This window comes from Aulonocara stuartgranti, assembly GCF_965226115.1.
Source record: "Aulonocara stuartgranti genome assembly, chromosome: 3".
In the NCBI taxonomy this organism is placed as follows: Eukaryota; Metazoa; Chordata; class Actinopteri; order Cichliformes; family Cichlidae; genus Aulonocara; species Aulonocara stuartgranti.
In genome coordinates this window covers 65,436,741-65,456,490 of record NC_138941.1, presented here as the reverse complement: position 1 = coordinate 65,456,490, position 19,750 = coordinate 65,436,741, and the positions used below count along the sequence as shown (strand labels likewise).

Genomic DNA, 19,750 nt, shown 5'->3' with positions numbered 1-19,750 from the left:
TACATAAAAAATAAGTTAATTTTGGAAAACTAAAAAAGTTCAAATAAAAGAAATGATTTACATATCCATATTTGATTTTTGATAGAATACCAGTTTGGTTAAAAAAAAAAGAAAGAAAAGACATTCCTATAACTTTAATAGTACAACTACTAAACACTACTGTGTCCTAAGGGAACAAAGGTTAAAATGTAACAGGGATAACATTTTAGAGAATTAAAATCCCTCAAAGGAAAAAACATAAACTTGATATACATATCTATACATGCAGCTTCCTAAATGTAACATTCAGGATTATTCACTGCAGGGGCCCGTTCTTCGTACCTCGCTAAGTAAGTTAGCTGGATTTGATTGTTGACGATTTCGCGTGATCCTGGATCGTTCGGTTCCCCGAAGCTCATCCGGGACTTGCTGTCATAGCAACAGAGCCATGAGCGTAAACCTGCTCTGGAGCAGGTTTACTTTATGTAAACAGGATTAGATCGCGGCCACGCAGGTATGTCCGCTTCATTTATACGAAAGCAACAGCGATATTCCACCACTGTTTCACCATAAATAAATAACATCAATGTAACTAAAGATAATGCAGCACTTGATCCTTGTATTGATGTCACACAGATACATACAGGTCATTTCCTATAAAAGGGAAATGTACTATTAACATTCTATTACATGTATGTGATTATTACAGATGCAATTCATATTTCAGAGTAGTAATAGTAAATTACTTCGTGTAATCAAGATGAGAGACCACGGCTATAAAAGCGAAGGTGGATTTGGGAAGTCTGTCGCAGCCATGTCCTGTCCGTATACGCGAGCCACCCATTGCGGAAGGTGCAAGATTGATAAGGAGAGTTTTCAGAATCCAGCGTATATTGCGGAATAGACAGGATCCTTTAGCTCAGCGCGACAGTGTGCTCATTGAGAGATATCGATTTTCCCGTGAGGGTATTATTTACTTAACCAACTTGTTGACGTGGGGGTGCAGGACCACCACCTGTCTTTTTTTTGCTCTGCCCTTTTCTTGGTTGCTGTTATGAACAAACAAACAGATTATTTCAATTCAATTCAATTCAATTCAATTTTTCTTTATTGTCCCACAAGGGGAAATTAGTTTAGCAGCAGGAGGATAAGAACAACAGAACAATACTATAAAACAATAATAACAATAATAATGATAGAAAATTCAAGGACAATTATTTGCCATTAAGGAGACAAGACGCAGTAGGGATAAAAGAGACCTGGAGTCTTTTAGTGCTCCTCGGAGGTACTCTAAAACGGCGGCCGGAAGGCAACAACTCAAACTCACTGTGAAGTGGATGGTTCACACAATTAATAATAGAATGAGCCTTTCTAAGCACGTTTCTATTGTAAATGGCCAAAAGTCCATCTTGCCAGCGCCCTGAAATTTTGCTAGCGGTTTTTACCAGAAGTCCCAATCGATTCTTGTTCTTCACCGTCAGGTTACCAAACCAGGCAGCGATACAAAAAGACATCACAGATTTCCAAGAGACAAAAAGCAATATAAGTGATAAATATTACCATTCTGTATAATATATACTTGTTCCCATGTTCTAGTGGGTCCTGTTGTGGCTCTAATGTGAAAGAGGATATAATATAACAAAATATAATATAATGTAATATAATATTGGATAATATAGTGTAATATAATAAATCTACCCTACCGCCTACTGGTGTTGGCCAGAGGGGCCGATGGCACGATATGGCAGCCTGGCTTCTGTCAGTCTGCCCCAGGGCAGCTGTGGCTACAACTGATTAAACTCTGAAACTCCTAAAATCCCTCACTCAAGAGTTCTTTCTCTGCTGCCAAAAAATACCGTGCGTGCTCCTTCGACATTTCGCCGACCAATCAGAGGGTTGCCGATCAATGTTTCTACTATCGATGCGTAGCCCCTTTTACGACACCCAGTTATCTCACATCATTTCATCCAGCTGTACTAATCGTCAACAGCAGGTGTGTTCGGAGAACCGGATTAGCGAGCTCACGGTTAGAGCGATGATTTGGTCTTGGATGTAGTAAGCGACGTACGAAGAACGGACCCCAGGTCCAGAAATCAGAGCTACATCATCAGATCCAAGTGTGACATCAGCTGACACTCTTTACAGGAGATTCCATCTGAACTCTGTGGAGCCTGATCTCAAGGTTTTTAAGTCTGACCCTGAAACCAGAAGAGGATCTTTCTCTCTCTTCAGATTCATTGTGATCCAGTGATTTCAGTCCTGCATGATCAGGCTGATGTTTGTACAGAGCAGATAATGAAGTGAAGGTTTTTGCACATTAGTAACAGTGAAACAGTTTATTTACAGCGTGGGATCGTTTGTGTTTGGAGTATGAACTGAGATTCCTGAAACTCTTGTCACACTGGTCACAGCTGAAGTTCACTTCCATGTGTGTACATTCATGTTTGTTACGATGACCTGATTGTGAGAAGCTTTTTATTCTACTGTATTTAGTATATTATTTTATTCTATTCTGTACAGCTGTGTACTGTATTTAGTCTTTTTGTATTCTAATTTTTGCGTCATAACTTTTGCACTGTCCACTTCCTGCTGTGACAAAACAAATTTCCCACGTGTGGGACTAATAAAGGTTATCTTATCTTATCTTTTGTCACATTGTCTGCATTTGTATGGTGTCTCTCCTGTGTGGATTCCCTTATCCTTTTTCATTGAGCTCACGTCCAGTGGTGAAGGATGACCCACACTAGTCACAGATGTGCTTTTTGACCACACTGTGAAAGAGTTCATGTATTTTTAATGTACTTGGTGTGTGGAAGCCTCTCCCACATTCGTTGCAGTAGTTCATTTGTCTCCAGTGTGGCTGCGTTGATGTGGATTTAGGTCCAGTTGATGATTGGAAGCTTTTCCACAAAGCTTACAAAGAAACTCTTTCCCACCACCACAGCGACGACAGGGCTGAGAACTGGATCCATCTATGTTGCTCTGCTTTGTTTATTTTTATCCTGAATGTCGCCTGAAATAAAGAGCATCTCTGCCAACGTCCAATTACTTTTACTGTTTACATTATAACACTCAGCTTACTGAGAGAAAATGAGTCTTCATTTTCCCAAACAGTTCATTCAGTATAACTCCATAAGTTTACTGATCAAACTTGTTCCAAACAATCAGGTTAAAAATACAGGATAAAAAGGTAAATACATCCTCACAGTAACTGCACTTGTAGAGTTACTTTCTGGTGTGGATCTGTTGGTGTTTTTTCAGCTGATGTGGAGATTTAAAAGTCTTCTCACACAGGTCACATTTATAAGGTCTCTCCTCAGTGTGGCTAAACATGTGTTGTTGTAACTGTGCATCTGTTGGAAACAGTTTCCCACACTGATCACAGCAGTAAACACCATTTCCAGTGTGAATCCGTAGGTGAATATTTCGGTAGTGTTTTTCATTGAAACTTTTTCCACAAAAGTTGCAGCTGTACGCCTTAATTCCAAAGTGGGTAACTAGATAGTTCTGTAAGTTTCGACTTTGAGCAAAAGCTTTACCACACAACTCACAGTAGTGTGCTTTAACTACAATGTGGATGAGTTGGTGTTTTTTTTGAGCCCACACGATACGTAAAAGACTTTCCACACAACTCACAGCTGTAAGGTTTAACTCCATTGTGGACGAGTTGGTGTCTTCTTAAATCTCGACCCTGGGTAAAAGACTTTCCACACAAGTCGCAGCTGTAAGGTTTAAATCCACTGTGCACCAGTTGGTGTCTTTTTAAGTTTCCAGCCTGGGTAAAAGACTTTCCACACAAGTCACAGCTGTAAGGTTTAACTCCACTGTGGACGAGTTGGTGTCTTCTTAAATCTCGACCCCGGGTAAAATCCTTCCCGCAGTCATCACAGCTGTAAGGTTTAAATCCACTGTGGATGAGTTGGTGTGTTTTTAAGTGTCCAGCCCGGGTGAAAGACTTTCCACACAAGTCGCAGCCGTAAGGTTTAAATCCACTGTGGATGATTTGGTGTGTTTTTAAGCTTCCAGCCTGGGTAAAAGACTTTCCACACAAGTCGCAGCTGTAAGGTTTAACTCCACTGTGGATGAGTTGGTGTTTTTTTAAGCTTCCAGCCAGGGTAAAAGACTTTCCACACAAGTCGCAGCTGTAAGGTTTAAATCCACTGTGGATGAGTTGGTGTGTTTTTAAGTGTCCAGACTCTGTAAAAGACTTTCCACACAAGTCACAGCTGTATGCTTTAACTCCACTGTGGATGAGTTGGTGTGTTTTTAAGTGTACAGCCCGGGTAAAAGACTTTCCACACAAGTCGCAGCTGTAAGGTTTAAATCCACTGTGGATGAGTTGGTGTGTTTTTAAGTGTCCAGCCCGGGTGAAAGACTTTCCACACAAGTCGCAGCTGTAAGGTTTAAATCCACTGTGGATGATTTGGTGTGTTTTTAAGCTTCCAGCCTGGGTAAAAGACTTTCCACAGATGTCGCAGCTGTAAGGTTTAACTCCACTGTGGATGAGTTGGTGTTTTTTTAAGCTTCCAGCCAGGGTAAAAGACTTTCCACACAAGTCGCAGCTGTAAGGTTTAAATCCACTGTGGATGAGTTGGTGTGTTTTTAAGTGTCCAGACTCTGTAAAAGACTTTCCACACAAGTCACAGCTGTACGCTTTAACTCCACTGTGGATGAGTTGGTGTGTTTTTAAGTGTCCAGCCCGGGTAAAAGACTTTCCACACAAGTCGCAGCTGTAAGGTTTAAATCCACTGTGGATGAGTTGGTGTGTTTTTAAGCTTCCAGCCTGGGTAAAAGACTTTCCACACAAGTCGCAGCTGTAAGGTTTAAATCCACTGTGGATGAGTTGGTGTCTTTTTAAATCTCGACCCCGGGTAAAATCCTTCCCACACTCATCACAGCTGCAGGTTTTCTCTCCCTTTCTTCTGTGAGGTTTGTCGGCCTCCTGAGAGCGCTGACTTCTCGCTCCATGTTGGTCCTGCAGTGACAGAGATACAAACAGAGGCAGTGAGTGAAATGCAGTCGTGGAACAAACTGTAACTCCGTCTATTAGCGGAATCAAACATGTCAACAAACACATTGTAGGTGTGTTTCCACCACCTTCTGGTCATAGTATCACATTTCAATGATGTGCTACAATGACAGTCGTAATGAAAAATACATATTGAAGAAATATTGATAAGTGGAGAAAATATTTTACTCATAAAAAATTGAGTTCAATTTTTGATATTGTTGTTTCAATGTGTGCCGATAAAAATTATGTTTGTATCTTCTTGTAACATCTGAGTTTTTTGTTTGTGAATGTAGATTCTGTGTATATATGGAGGAGCCCGGGATGGAAAAGATAAAGCTGCTGTTAACATGTTTTTAAAAACCAACAAGCTGTGCAGTTTCAATAACAGTGTAACTGTGATATTTTTCTCACCTTCTGTGTTGAAGTCATTTTTTCCTCTGTAGTGGCTGAGCTGAGTCCAAATGGCTGAAATTGTTCCTCTGTTGCTCCACCAGACTCTTCTCCTGTTACTCAGCTGGGACACAAAAAGTATATGTATTTTATCCCTGATAAAAATTAAAAAAAAAGCAGAGCAAATAAACATGACTAAACTCCTCAGTGACAACAATACCTATGAAACTTCAATGTGGAAACTGAGAAGCAGCTACAACAAGAAAGTCATCAGTTGTCACAAGAACCTGAAAGGGGAAAAAGCCACTGACCCCCCTGCATATCACTACCTTTACCCAGTGGATGCTACACCCTGTATATATGGACTTCTATAGATCCACAAGTCCGGCTCACACTCAATGGTAGCAGTACCACCTGAAGCACCTCATTAGATTCCACCTACTCCACCCAGACAACCCACATGGAAAGGATATATATAAATCTTATAAAGTTTGTATCCGTCTTGTGTGAAACTTGTATGAAAAGCATACAAGAGTGAAAACAGATATAAGACCCCTTGAAAATTATATAATGAAACTTCTATGTTTTGGATACTTACTAAAATAATATATGAAAGTAATGAGAAAGTGGCCGCTTTCATGAGTAAATCATATAATTTTTTACTATTTCTTTTCCATATGGGAAGGTAAAGGGTGGTTGTATGTAGGGATGGGTATCGTTAAGGTTTTATCCGATACTAGGGCTGCATGATTAATCATTAGAAAATCGCGATCTTGATTCATACTTTTGTGCGATCTCATTTCCAAATGACAACGATTTAAAAAAAAAGAAAAAAAAAAGACGACGACTGTACCGCATTTTGATCCGGGACGTAATCTGCATGAAAACAAGCGCTCACTCTTCCTGCTCAACAAATGACAAGGGCGGAGCCTTATACCACGTGATACAGAAGCTGTGCCGTGTGATGCTAAAATTAGTAGGGAAAAAACAACGGAGAGCACGTCAGGGAAGACGAGAAAGTGACAGGAGAAAATCCATCCCGGTCAACCACCCAAACATCAATAACGGGAACCTTATACAGCACTTCCCTATACCCGTCGAACTCCCGCAGGCACAAAGAAATTACAGAGGCCATTACTTATCACCTGACCAAAGATATGGCTCCCATCAACACTGTGCAAAACGAGGGATTTAGGGAAATGATCAACACCCTAGACAAACGCTACACAGTGCTGTCCCGCAACTATTTTTCTATTGTTGCACTACCTGCTCTATACACGCAGTGTCGAGCAACGGTGGAGACGGAATTTCAAGCAGTACAACATTTTGCAGCAACAACAAATGTGAGACATTTGTTGTTTTTATGTTTATTTATTGTTTTTATGTTCAGTCTCAACTGTTATGAAGTTGATGTGCAGTTAATAAGTGCAATAAATATTTATCGTGAGAGAATCGTGATCTCAATTCTAAGGGAAAAAAATCGTGATTCTCATTTCATGCAAAATCGTGCAGCCCTATCCGATACCAGTACCAAACTGGTACTTCTGAAACGGTGACAGTGCTTAAACGGTACTCAAACTGGTGCTTAAAGAATGGAGAACACAAAATTGGTCCAAAACCCTCTCATGTTCAGCTGTTTTTTTTGTAAAAAGATAACAATGTTAGCCTTTTCTGCAGCCATAGGGCATATATGGTATCACTCTTGGCTGGAAGCAATGCTTAAACAATGGAAAAAACACAAACTTGGTCCAAAAACCTCTCATGTTTAGCCGTTTTCCATTTTTTCTTTGGTCATTTTAGCCTTTTTGGCCAGGGTGAAGGGAGTATCTGCCATCAGACAAGAAGAAAGCCATGTAACTATGACGGTGTTTGCTAGTTCACCTTACATGCATTAATGTAATAACGTGGTTAGCCTACTCAATGTAAATTACACACGAACAACATTAATCTACATATATTGTTACAAATATATGTAAGAACTGAGCCAAATTTAGTAATGCCAACAAAATGAAATAACAATATTTGTATCTTATATATGATACAGTCTTCCACAGGAGCTGCTGATCCAGTTCTACACTGCGGTCATTGAGTCTGTCCTGTGCTCCTCCATCACAGTCTGGTATGGAGCAGCCACTAAACAGGACAGGAGCAGACTGCAGCGGACTGTACGGGCAGCAGAAAGGATCATCGGCACCCCCCTGCCCTCCATCCAGGATCTGTACCTCTCAAGAACCAGGAAACGGGCAGGGAAAATCATCACAGACCCCTCACACCCTGCACACAGACTTTTTGATCTGCTGCCCTCTGGCAGACGGTACAGAAGCCTGCAGACCAGGACCACCCGACACAGGAACAGTTTCTTTCCCCTCGCCATCTCCCTTCTTAACAGTTGACCTGCCACACTGCTCCCACTGCCAGACTGCAACTGCACCTTATGTACATTTTGTAGTATTCATTCCACCTCATTCATTTCTGTATTTTATGTATATAAGTTTAGGTTCGTTATTTATAGTTGGTTTACACAGCTTTGTGTATGTATGTGTAATGTGTATATATAGACACGTGTGTGTGTGTGTGTGTGTGTGTGTGTTACATTGCTGTACTTGAGAGCCACCATCTACTGGAACCAAATTCCCTGTATGTGTCTGCACATATACTTGGCCAATAAACACGATTCCGATTCCGATACATCTATATATACACTGTAGGGCTGCCACGATTAGTTGACTAGTCACGATTACGTCGACTATCAAAATCGTCGACGACTGATTTAATAGTCGACGCGTCGTTTGAAGCTTTGTAAGATCCCAAAAGACGCAGGAATAAGTAGCAGGATTTAAGAGTGTAATAACGGACTGAAACAGAAGATGGCAGCACTGCATGTACAAGGATGCCAGCTGCCGTTAAACCCCGAAGAAGAAGTAGCTCCGTCCCAGTCAGAATTCATAGCGCAGCCCAGCCAGTGTTGCCAACTTAGCGACTTGGTCGCTATATTTAGCGAGTTTTCAGACCCCTTAAAAAAAGACGTGAAAGCGCTACTCTCAACAAGCAGCGGGTGCTGTAACGCAGTCAGTTCTTCTTTTACTCTTATGCTGTTTTGTGAATCACAAGGTTTAAAACTACTTATAAACACACACACAAAGTAACTCCACCAGAGTGTCTATTTCGGGTCACTTTTGCCGGTCCAAGCCCGGGCAAAGGAGCAGGGTTGGAATTGTGACATTAAAAAAAACAATAATTGCTAAAAGAAATTTAATTTGTAGTTCTAAATAAACTAACTGCATTTAGGACGTTTTTACTCACTTTATGTCTCTTCCATGATGTTATTTCTCTCTCCAACAACATAGGTTACAATTAGATTAGCATGACCAATTATGCAAATTAGGCGATGACATCATTTAGCGACTTCTAATGACTTTTTTGGACAACCAATAGCGATTTTCCTTACTGAGGAGTTGGCAACACTGAGCCCAGCTCAGTTTCCAACAATGGCGGCAGCTAGTTAGCTTTAATATTACTCTTATTATTCTTTCTGGGTCACAAAATAAACATTTAACATGTTTTCAGGCAAGAATGTAGCTGTGTAAACCTCAAATATCTGCTCAGTTTATCAAGACACCACATATTTTCAAAAGCGCTCCGACGTTTTCGGAGACGTCTGTTAACCACTAGCTCGACAGCTAGACGGGGGCAAGGCTCGCTAGAGCCATGAGAGCACTGGACTCCCGGCAAATCGTTTTCAAACCCACCGCCGTCTTTCGCTACTCAGGTTAAACATGATATATGAGTCACTTAGATTACTTAAAAATGTTATTGTTTGGCTTTTTTCAGTGTTTTATTTGTTCCTGAGTAAATCGGTTTGGCTGAGATTAAAGTTATAGTTCTTACACAGCTGAATAAACTTCAAGCAGACAGCTGATCATCAGAAGTGTGAGATGCTGGAGAATTTACTCCGGTGTCCTGTTATATTTTAGATAGCAAGGAGTTTATTAAACTTCACTGAAACAATCTGCAAATTTCATTAAAATTTAATAAACTATCATTTTGTCTTTATTTTTAGTTAGCACATACCTTAAACACTTAAAGCTGTAAGCTAATGATAATTATATAAGAGCAGATGCTGCTGGTGCAATAAGCTGTATGTTTTACGTTCAATGGATGATGATCTGATTAGTTGACTAATCGCAAAAATAATCTGTGACTAGTCGACTATCAAAATAATCGTTTGTGGCAGCCCTAATACACTGTCAAAGATACTTGTCTTTGAGTGAAGATTTAAGGTGATAGGACATAAATAAATGCAACTTGAATCTTTACTGAAGCTCAGTATTTGACACAGAGTTCAAGTTCAATGCTGTAATAACTAATAATGATTAATATAATAATAACTGTAATATTGGCAGTATAATATTTACATCACCAACATGAAATGACTTTAGTCTCATGAACAACATTAGCTAATTGTTATTTACTAGCTAATCTTAAAATGACTGTTCAGTACAGAAATGAAGCCCAACAATCATGTTTTTACAGTCCCGCGGTCTCAGCCTCAGATACTCAACAAATCAAACAAAGCTCATAAAAAAATAAACAGATGAACAAAAACTGTTTCTCTTCCATTTCAAACAATGCTGTATGAAACGTTTCAGCGGTTAGTGACATGGTTGCTAGGCAACCTGAGCAGCGCCATGGAGGCCAGACCGTCCCATTACACAAGCATCTCACTTTCGGTCTTTGAGGATGATTCCCGCATGGCCCGCATCCTCCAAGGCTGCAGACCCTGAATTGGAATACAGCCTATAAAGGTGTGTGTATGAGAAGTACTTCTCAGAACCACACAAGAAACATACTTCAGCCTCATCTGACCCTTCTTCTCCAGCTGGGATATCAAAAGAATCGGTGAAGTCAAGAGAAAGTGAACCTCAACAGCACCTAGCCACACGAGAAGTCCGATCGTTTTCTCTCTTAGACTTCTTAGACTCAGAACAAAAGTTGTCCGGCTTTGTGTGTCTGGCAAAACGCTTTTTACAAATCCTGCTGGAATAGGTCTGGTTACAGCCGCAGTCAAAGCATGATGGAAATAATTGAACAAGAAAGAAAATGTAGCCCTTTCGCACCCTTCGCAGTAGGCTTCCACTACTCTCTCTATAGGGCTTTGGAGTTGACATCACGGAACGCTGGGAACGCTGCGCCATCTTCCGGGGAAATGAATCAAAACAAACACACTGTGTTGTAACGACGACTACAAGAAAGATGCTTAAAAGTAGCTCAAAATAGCAGAGACTGTATAGAGACTGATTGCGTTGGAAATGTGGACCCGCATGAAATACAGCCGTGACGTAGAATCCCTGAAGACCTACTGCTATTGACGTAGCGTGACATTTTTTCGTACCTTGTCAGTGGAGTCAGCGCGCACAAGTCGTTAGATATCGTCATATCGCCCAGCACTATCGTGTGGACAATAGAAAAGTGTCTAGTGCCATTTGTCTTCTATTGTTTTTAACCCAAATTTTATAAATTATTACATAAAATATATAATTAACCCTTTACAACCGGTCGGAGAAGGCACTCCGTTTTACCTAACTATTTTTAAATCCCTGTAGAACTGGAACCAAAAATTATTTTTTTGGCATGTGAAACCGGAGGAGTTGTACTTACATCTTATGCCATTAGCTTGTCCTAGGTCACGGTTTCCTTCCACATACAGGGAGTGCAGAATTATTAGGAAAGTTGTATTTTTGAGGAATAATATTATTATTGAACAACCACCATGTTCTCAATGAACCCAAAAAACTCATTAATATCAAAGCTGAATGTTTTTAGAAGTAGTTTTTAGTTTTAGCTATTTTAGGGGGATATCTGTGTGTGCAGGTGACTATTACTGTGCATAATTATTAGGCAACTTAACAAAAAACAAATATATACCCATTTCAATTTTTTTTTTAACCAGTGAAACCAATATAACATCTCCACATTCACAAATATACATTTCTGACATTCAAAAACAAAACAAAAACAAATCAGCGACCAATATAGCCACCTTTCTTTGCAAGGACACTCAAAAGCCTGCCATCCATGGATTCTGTCAGTGTTTTGATCTGTTCACCATCAACATTGCGTGCAGCAGCAACCACAGCCTCCCAGACACTGTTCAGAGAGGTGTACCGTTTTCCCTCCTTGTAAATCTCACATTTGATGATGGACCACAGGTTCTCAATGGGGTTCAGATCAGGTGAACAAGGAGGCCATGTCATTAGTTTTTCTTCCTTTCTTGCCAGCCACACTGTGGAGTACTTGGACGCGTGTGATGGAGCATTGTCCTGCATGAAAATCGTGTTTTTCTTGAAGGATGCAGACTTCTTCCTGTACCACTGCTTGAAGAAGGTGTCTTCCAGAAACTGGCAGTAGGACTGGGAGTTGAGCTTGACTCCATCCTCAACCCGAAAAGGCCCCACAAGCTCATCTTTGATGATACCAGCCCAAACCAGTACTCCACCTCCACCTTGCTGGCGTCTGAGTCGGACTGGAGCTCTCTGCCCTTTACCAATCCAGCCACGGGCCCATCCATCTGGCCCATCAAGACTCACTCTCATTTCATCAGTCCATAAAACCTTAGAAAAATAAGTCTTGAGATATTTCTTGGCCCAGTCTTGACGTTTCAGCTTGTGTGTGTTGTTCAGTGGTGGTCGTCTTTCAGCCTTTCTTACCTTGGCCATGTCTCTGAGTATTGCACACCTTGTGCTTTTGGGCACTCCAGTGATGTTGCAGCTCTGCAATATGGCCAAACTGGTGGCAAGTGGCATCTTGGCGGCTGCACGCTTGACTTTTCTCAGTTCATGGGCAGTTATTTTGCGCCTTGGTTTTTCCACACGCTTCTTGCGACCCTGTTGACTATTTTGAATGAACCGCTTGATTGTTCGATGATCACGCTTCAGAAGCTTTGCAATTTTGAGACTGCTGCATCCCTCTGCAAGATATCTCACTATTTTTGACTTTTCTGAGCCTTTCAAGTCCTTCTTTTGACCCATTTTGCCAAAGGAAAGGACGTTGCCTAATAATTATGCACACCTGATATAGGGTGTTGATGTCATTAGACCACACCCCTTCTCATTACAGAGATGCACATCACCTAATATGCTTAATTGGTAGTAGGCTTTCGAGCCTATACAGCTTGGAGTAAGACAACATGCATGAAGAGCATGATGTGGACAAAATACTCATTTGCCTAATAATTCTGCACTCCCTGTATAGCTTTAGAAAAATTTGCATAAGAAGCACTTGCAGCAACAAAAAGATAATATTCCAGAAACACGCTTTGCCGATGTTCATAACACTTCTTACGTTGGCATATACATCAGTGCAAATTATTGCATGTCCGCCATTACCTGCCCGAAACCGGAAGTGACGTCATTTTTGTGGGCCTTATAAGCCTATGTTGATGTTCATAAAAGTCATGTGCATATTAGTATTGTACAACACTTTGGTCTACTAGGTGTGTTTTTAAAGTGCTATATAAATAAATGATGATGATGATGATGTTTGACTTTGTGCTTTTCCGTATTGTTTCTGGGATGCTTAGAACTTAAATTACACTGTTGTAAATATTATAATGCATCAAAATAAACTATTTATTTCCATTTTTCCTGTAGTATATAAAAATTAGTGTATCTCAAAAATAAAATTATAAATACACTCAAAATAAATTTCTTGTGGTTGGAAACTTTTCTATTTACAATTTCGAGAGATACACCTCTTAATTGTATTTTAACTAAAAAGATATGTAAAAAAAACAAATCAAACAGATTTTAAATTTTTTTGTAGTTTATTGCACTACAAGTTTTCCAATTTATGTAGTTACTATGGACCTAATGGATACATATGCATACAGATTATTAAAATTTGGGCTATAACGGTTGTATTAATATATGGAAACTTGAAATGCTCCCACAAATGGCACTACTACAGTTAAAGAAATTGCAATAATTTGTTCATATTTATTATAAATAATTCTAATTATACATCTTACTTCCATTCTTTTATCCTGTGTCACTAAAAATACATTTTATTTTAGTTTTATACATTGATTAATGACCTGTGACCATGGGTCATTGTGAGCATCACAGGGAAGGTTGAAGCCGTCCACTGCACCTGTATGGCCGGAGTTGCGGAGACCTGCAGCCATGTCGCTGCTCTTCTGTTTAATGTAGAAGCAACAGTGCGGATCTGTGGCACAAGGACTGTTACAGATGAACTTGGATACTGGGTTTTGCTGGGTAATATGACCAAGAAACAGTCAGAGGTTGGCCATAAGATGGACTTCTCCTCTTCAGCTGCCCAAAAAAGGCTCTTGATCAAAACATAAACAGACCATCCGTATGGAAAGGTAAAACTAGCCGTCAACAAAAAAAGAAAAATCCTACCTGCTACTGTGGAAGAGTTGTCACCGCCATAGGGCTTTGGAGCGTGATGTCACGGGCGTGGGCGTGGAAAGTATTTTGGCCTGATGCGCCATTTTCCGGGTCCAAACAAAGCACAAGCGAAAAAGGAGCGAAGGCACACACAACAGCCATGGTTCGTACTTGCCGTGTTGCCGGCTGTGGAATAAGCTTAAAAAGGGTTTGTCTTTTTTATTCTTTCCCAACCTGGAAGCATCATGAGGGAGCTGGGAGGGATGTGAGATGGGCAAATGAACTGAGTCATTTCTTCAACAGATTTGATTCAGCCATGAGGCAGTCTGCAACATCGGCTGCAGACTCACCCACCCCCACTGCTGCTGTTCCACCTCAGACACTTCACACCTCCTCTATTCACCCTGCTCACTCCCCCCCACCCCCAAATGCAGCATCCAATACACACTCAACACAAGGCTCCAGCGTGTCTCTCTCAACCACCCAGGTTAGGAGGGAACTGAGGAGGATTAATGGCAAGAAGGCAGCGGGTCCAGATGGCATCAGCTTGAGGGTCGTCAGGTCCTGCGCGGACCAACTGTGTGGGGTGATGGAGCACCTCTTCAACCTGAGCCTGAGGTTGGGAAGAGTCCCACAGCTCTGGAAAACCTCCTGTGTTGTACCAGTGCCAAAGACTTCACGCCCCAAGGACCTCAACAGCTACAGGCCGGTGGCTCTGACATCCCACCTGATGAAGACCCTAGAGCGGTTGGTCCTGGCTCAGCTTCGGCGCCTAATAAGCTCATCACTGGACCCACTTCAGTTTGCCTACCAGCCTGGCATTGGAGCGGATGATGCCGTCATTCACCTCCTAGATCGTTCCCTCGCTCACCTGGAGACCGCTGGAAGCACTGTGAGAATCATGTTCTTTGATTTCTCCAGTGCCTTCAACACCATTCTTCCCTCGGTTCTAAAGGACAAGCTGGTGAACTCTGGAGTGGACCATCACCTCACTTCCTGGATCCTGGACTACCTCACCGACCGACCACAGTATGTGAGGACTCAGGGCTGTGTGTCGGACAGGGTCGTCTGCAGTACGGGGGCCCCACAGGGAACGGTTCTGGCTCCGTTCCTCTTCACCATCTACACTGCAGACTTCTCCCACAATTCCATCCAGTGCTTCCTGCAGAAGTTCTCTGATGACTCTGCAATAGTCGGCCTCATCACTGATGGGGACGACAAGGAGTACAGAGGACTGACTCAGGACTTTGTGGACTGGTGCCAGCTGAACTACCTCCAGATCAACGCCAGTAAAACCAAGGAACTGGTGGTAGACTTCCGCAGGCACAAGCATTCTCCACTGCAACCACTGAACATCCAAGGTATGGACATTGAGGCTGTGGACAGCTACAGGTACCTTGGTGTTCATCTGAACAATAGACTGGACTGGACTCATAACTCAGACGCCCTCTACAGGAAAGGGCAGAGCAGGCTGTACCTGCTGCGGAGACTCAGGTCGTTTGGAGTGGAGGGCCCACTCCTGAAGACCTTCTATGACTCTGTTGTGGCTTGTGCTATCTTTTATGGTGTGGTCTGCTTGGGCGGCAGCATCTCTGCTGGGGACAGGAAGAGACTGAACAGGGTGATCCGAAGGGCCAGCTCTGTTCTAGGATGCCCTCTGGACCCAGTGGAGGTGGTGAGTGACAGGAGAATGGTGGCTAAGCTGTCATCACTGTTGGACAACATCTCCCACCCCATGCAGCAGACTGTGACAGCACTGAGCAGCTCCTTCAGTGGGAGACTGCGGCACCCACGATGTGGGACGGAGAGATTTCGCAGGTCTTTCCTCCCCACTGCTGTCAGGCTCCACAACAAAGACTTTAACTGATCAAACACACACATCCATACATATGCAATAATACTAAGTGCAATAATCCTTTCTGTCATCGTTGTACTTTTACTCAGTTGTATATAGCATTTGTATTTGTATTCTATTTTTATCTTATTGTATATTTATTTTATTTTATTCTACTGTATATAGTATTTTATTTTATTCTATTCTGTACAGTTGTGTACTGTATTTATTCTTATTGTATCCTAATTTTTGCCTCATAACTTTTGCACTGTCCACTTCCTGCTGTGACAAAACAAATTTCCCACGTGTGGGACTAATAAAGGTTATCTTATCTTATCTTATCTTATATGGCGGACCTTACAAAACGAAGGCGTCTAGCCTGGATAGCAGCCATGCGACGGCTTGATATCCAGTTTTCTTCCATCTCCAGATATCTGTTGGTGTGCTCCAGACATTTTAACTCCGGCAAGTTCTGTATGTTCATATCACTCTTTATAGCTTAATAATATTATCGTTGGGGTTCTTGGAGGTTATAGAAATTGCAAACAAACATAGAATTGAGTGACTGTGGAGACATACCTGCTATGTAACGATTTGCTAACTCTTTCGCACAACTGTAGGGAAGCCTGCCTATGAAATGAATCAAACAAATCCAGACTGGTTACCAACGTTACACGTAGGGCACTCTGAAATCCGAACGTGAGGGTTAGGGTCAGGGTTAACAAGATACGTGAAGATATCGGGGTAGGACAGTGGCGGTAAGTACTCTGGGTCTTTACTCCACTGCCCTACTTCATAGTCCACACCAGAGGCGGAAGCAGACATCTGAAACACCCGGGGCTTAGCCCTAAAGGATGGATGTGGGATTCTTTTTTTTCTTCTTTTTTTTTTTTTTTGGGGGGGGGGGGGTGGTAGACATTACTGAAAGATTAATTGGAGCATAACTGAGCCACTGTGTGAGAGCTGAGCAGCAAAAGGAAATTAAGTGAGGGTAGAAATGACTGAAATGGGCTTTATTATGAATTTTGTTCAAAAAAGAATGATTTCATATAGGAAAAAATATATATCACATATGCAGGACACCTTAAACTAGTATTTTAATTAATCAGCAAGGCAGAACAAAGTTGGGGCTGCATCAAGACACGAGGACTAAACCCCAATTCAACCAGACCCAGAACTGATCCGGAATTAAAACAGGACTACAACAGTTCAAAATCAGGACCACTTAGGACTTAACCAAGACAGAACCAGAATCAGAACTAGATGATAGTAGCACTAAAAATCATCATAGACCCGCACTACACTTAGTTTTTTAATTCTACCAAAAGTACACTATTTACATTCAGAAAAGTTTATATAATTATTTAGCCTTCATAAGCCTGCATAACTTAATAAATATATAACTTGAAAAATAACAAACCTGAAAAGAAACACTAGGTACGAGATACACAAGTACCTATGATACGGATTTTGGTAAACAACCATTTGACTAACATGTGTTTCTCACCTGCTCTTGTTCCCTTACTGTTCTGTCCTCATTCTCCTCTCTCTCCCTCTTTGTGCTGACAATCATCAAATATACAGTTGAAACCAGATATTTACATACTCTTCAGATCAAAACAGATACACTTGGTAAAGATACACATCAAATCAGACTACCGTAATTGTCGGGCTATAAGCCGCTACTTTTTGCACAAGCTTTGAACCCTGCGGCTTTTAGTCAGGTGCGGCTTTTCTATGGATTGTCCATGATTTTTATCATATCGTAAGACAATTTGTTTTGTTTGTTCCGCTGTTGTACGGCACTACGTTGCCTGGCGGAAGGGCATGTGATCAGACACACAGTATCGGGGTTCAAGAGTGGTATGTTGGTCACGTGTCCATCCGCCAGGCTGGCCGTGCTGTACAAGTAGCACGAAAAACAAACTTCAAATTAACGCTACGCGTTCAGCGGGAGTCGTGGATGATGAGCGGCGATAAACTTGCGAAAAGCAAGTTATGCTCAATTCCACCGGTGGAATCTGACAGCGTGGAAAAGTGTGAAAACATCCATGATCACCAACGGATGTCGAAGGGCTGGACTGCTGCATGATGGAGAGGAGGACACCACGGCCTTTCTGAGGGTGTTCGACTCCGACACTGACAACGAGGATTTCTTTGGTTTTCAAAGTGACAACGAAGGAAAGAAGCTGAGAGTGGATGACGTAGCCATCCTGAGCCTGTTCGTATCTGACACTGGAGGAGAGGACTTTGGTGGTTTTAGTGCGCAGGAATATGGTGGTGAATGACTGACTTTTCTTCTTGTTAAAGCCGTGTCACTGCACCTGAGCCTAAAAGGTAGTCCGAATCTATTTTTCTGGTGTGCTGTAGGTTATTGTTATGTACTACATTTGTTACTCATTCATGAAGCACAGTACATGTTTCGTACTTGTAATTACTGCTACTTGCACATATACCTAAAAAGTTATGCAAATATGTACCCATAACTTGTTTTTCAAAATATTAATAAAAGAGGTGTGTCTCCAAACAGCCATCTCTTTCCTGACATTTCGCTTTGTGCATATTCTCTTACATATGATAAGTCAACATTGAAACACCTGCGGCTTTTAGTCAGGTGCGGCTAATGTATGTACAAAACAGGATTTTCCCCTGATTTTAGCTTGTGCGGCTAATATTCAGGTGCGCTTTTATAGTCCGGGAAATACGGTAAATGTTTATTTTTTTAGATTGATAAATATAAAAAACATATTTGTTAACTTTAAGAGTAAATAGAGAAACTATCTGTATTTCTTAATTTTAAATGGCACCAAATTGTATTCAAAATTGAGCCACACTTATGGAGCTCCACAATCCTTTTCCTGGTGTTTTGGTTGACATCTCTTAATTTTCCATTTCAAAGAAACAGGCTCTGTGTTTTGCCTTATATGCATCCACAGCTGTTCCACCAATTTACTCACATGGACTCTACTAACCTATCAGAAGCTTCTTCAGCGCAGAATGGAATCGTCTGGAGTTTTTTTTATTAATTAACAATAAACTTAGTGTATATGTACTCCTAAATTTGATGAAAGTGATAAAAAATAGACAGCTCTGTCTCTCTTTATTCTGACATTTAACTAATTCAAAAGATATTTCAATATTTATTTATCTAAAACAAAACAAGTTTACTCTAAATTGATGTTGTACAGTAAAAAAAATGTTCTTGTGTTTTCCATAAAGTGTATGTAAATATCTGGTTTCAACTGTGAATATACTGCTGTGTATTGAAAGTCCTCTTGTTTTGCATAGATATACTGAACAACATACAAAGCATAATATATAAAATAACATCTACCTGAGTTTTTTCTTTGAAAGAAGCTCCTTATGTCCATTCTTGTATATCAGTGCATTACTGAAACCGATTTATTTAGCCGTGGAGGGAAACAACTGAAAATATGAAATAAACACACATAAGCTAAGACTCTCTAAAGAAACAGCATTGTTGTTGTTCGGCTTTTCATTTCGCCATTTGTTGATTAACTTGAAGAGCAAGTAACGTAATATTGGTCAAGTGATCAGTTTCATATCAATGAAACTCATATCAATCTTTCGTGATACACCGTCATATTTACATTTTTTATACAGTATGAATGATTTACTTTGGTACCTGGTCAATCTTCAGTTCTCCTCTGTCTGCCTAGCTCCATTTCTCCAACAGCATATTTTAATTTATATTTAATTGTGTTGTGGTTTGCAGTGTTTTGTGTTGTTTCACTTTAAATTTGTTTAAAAGGAAAAAAGCTGAAAATTTAAATAGTTAAAAGTTGAAATGTAAATAGTTGGTTTTTTGTATTATATTATTTATTTATTACATTTTGTGTGGAGTGAATAAATAAAAGTATATTTACAGTGGCCCCTAGAGACAAAGCACGTAAAAACTCCAAAACACGTACAAAAGACAACAGAAGTGCTCCAGGATGCTCGGGCGCAGTGTTGAGCTTTTGTTACCTAGTGGCTACACAAGCCAGCAAGTACCAACGACCGGATTTGGTGTGTGGTAGTAACAGGTAAATGAACTTTTTTTTAAATTATTTGAATATATATGAGTGCTTGTGTATAAATACACAAACAATACACACATGCTTTCAA

The 19,750-nt window shown here is 40.8% G+C and overlaps 3 protein-coding genes across 3 annotated transcripts in view; 1 reads left to right on the top strand and 2 right to left on the bottom strand.

Annotated features, from left to right (window-relative positions):
• Window positions 1-19,750, top strand: part of LOC309694439 (matrix remodeling-associated protein 8-like) — a 209,255-nt gene that overhangs the window by 84,793 nt on the left and 104,712 nt on the right. The window lies entirely within an intron of this gene.
• Window positions 1-19,750, bottom strand: part of LOC309695203 (uncharacterized protein) — a 58,256-nt gene that overhangs the window by 36,756 nt on the left and 1,750 nt on the right. The window lies entirely within an intron of this gene.
• Window positions 120-19,147, bottom strand: LOC309693921 (uncharacterized protein). Its single transcript, XM_082513578.1, has 3 exons — window positions 18,957-19,147; window positions 5,402-5,504; window positions 120-4,954 (listed from the first exon to the last, which is right to left on the bottom strand). Exons 2-3 carry the CDS (start codon window positions 5,417-5,419, stop codon window positions 3,542-3,544), a joined length of 1,431 nt encoding a protein of 476 aa, XP_082369704.1. The 5' UTR covers window positions 5,420-5,504; window positions 18,957-19,147; the 3' UTR covers window positions 120-3,541.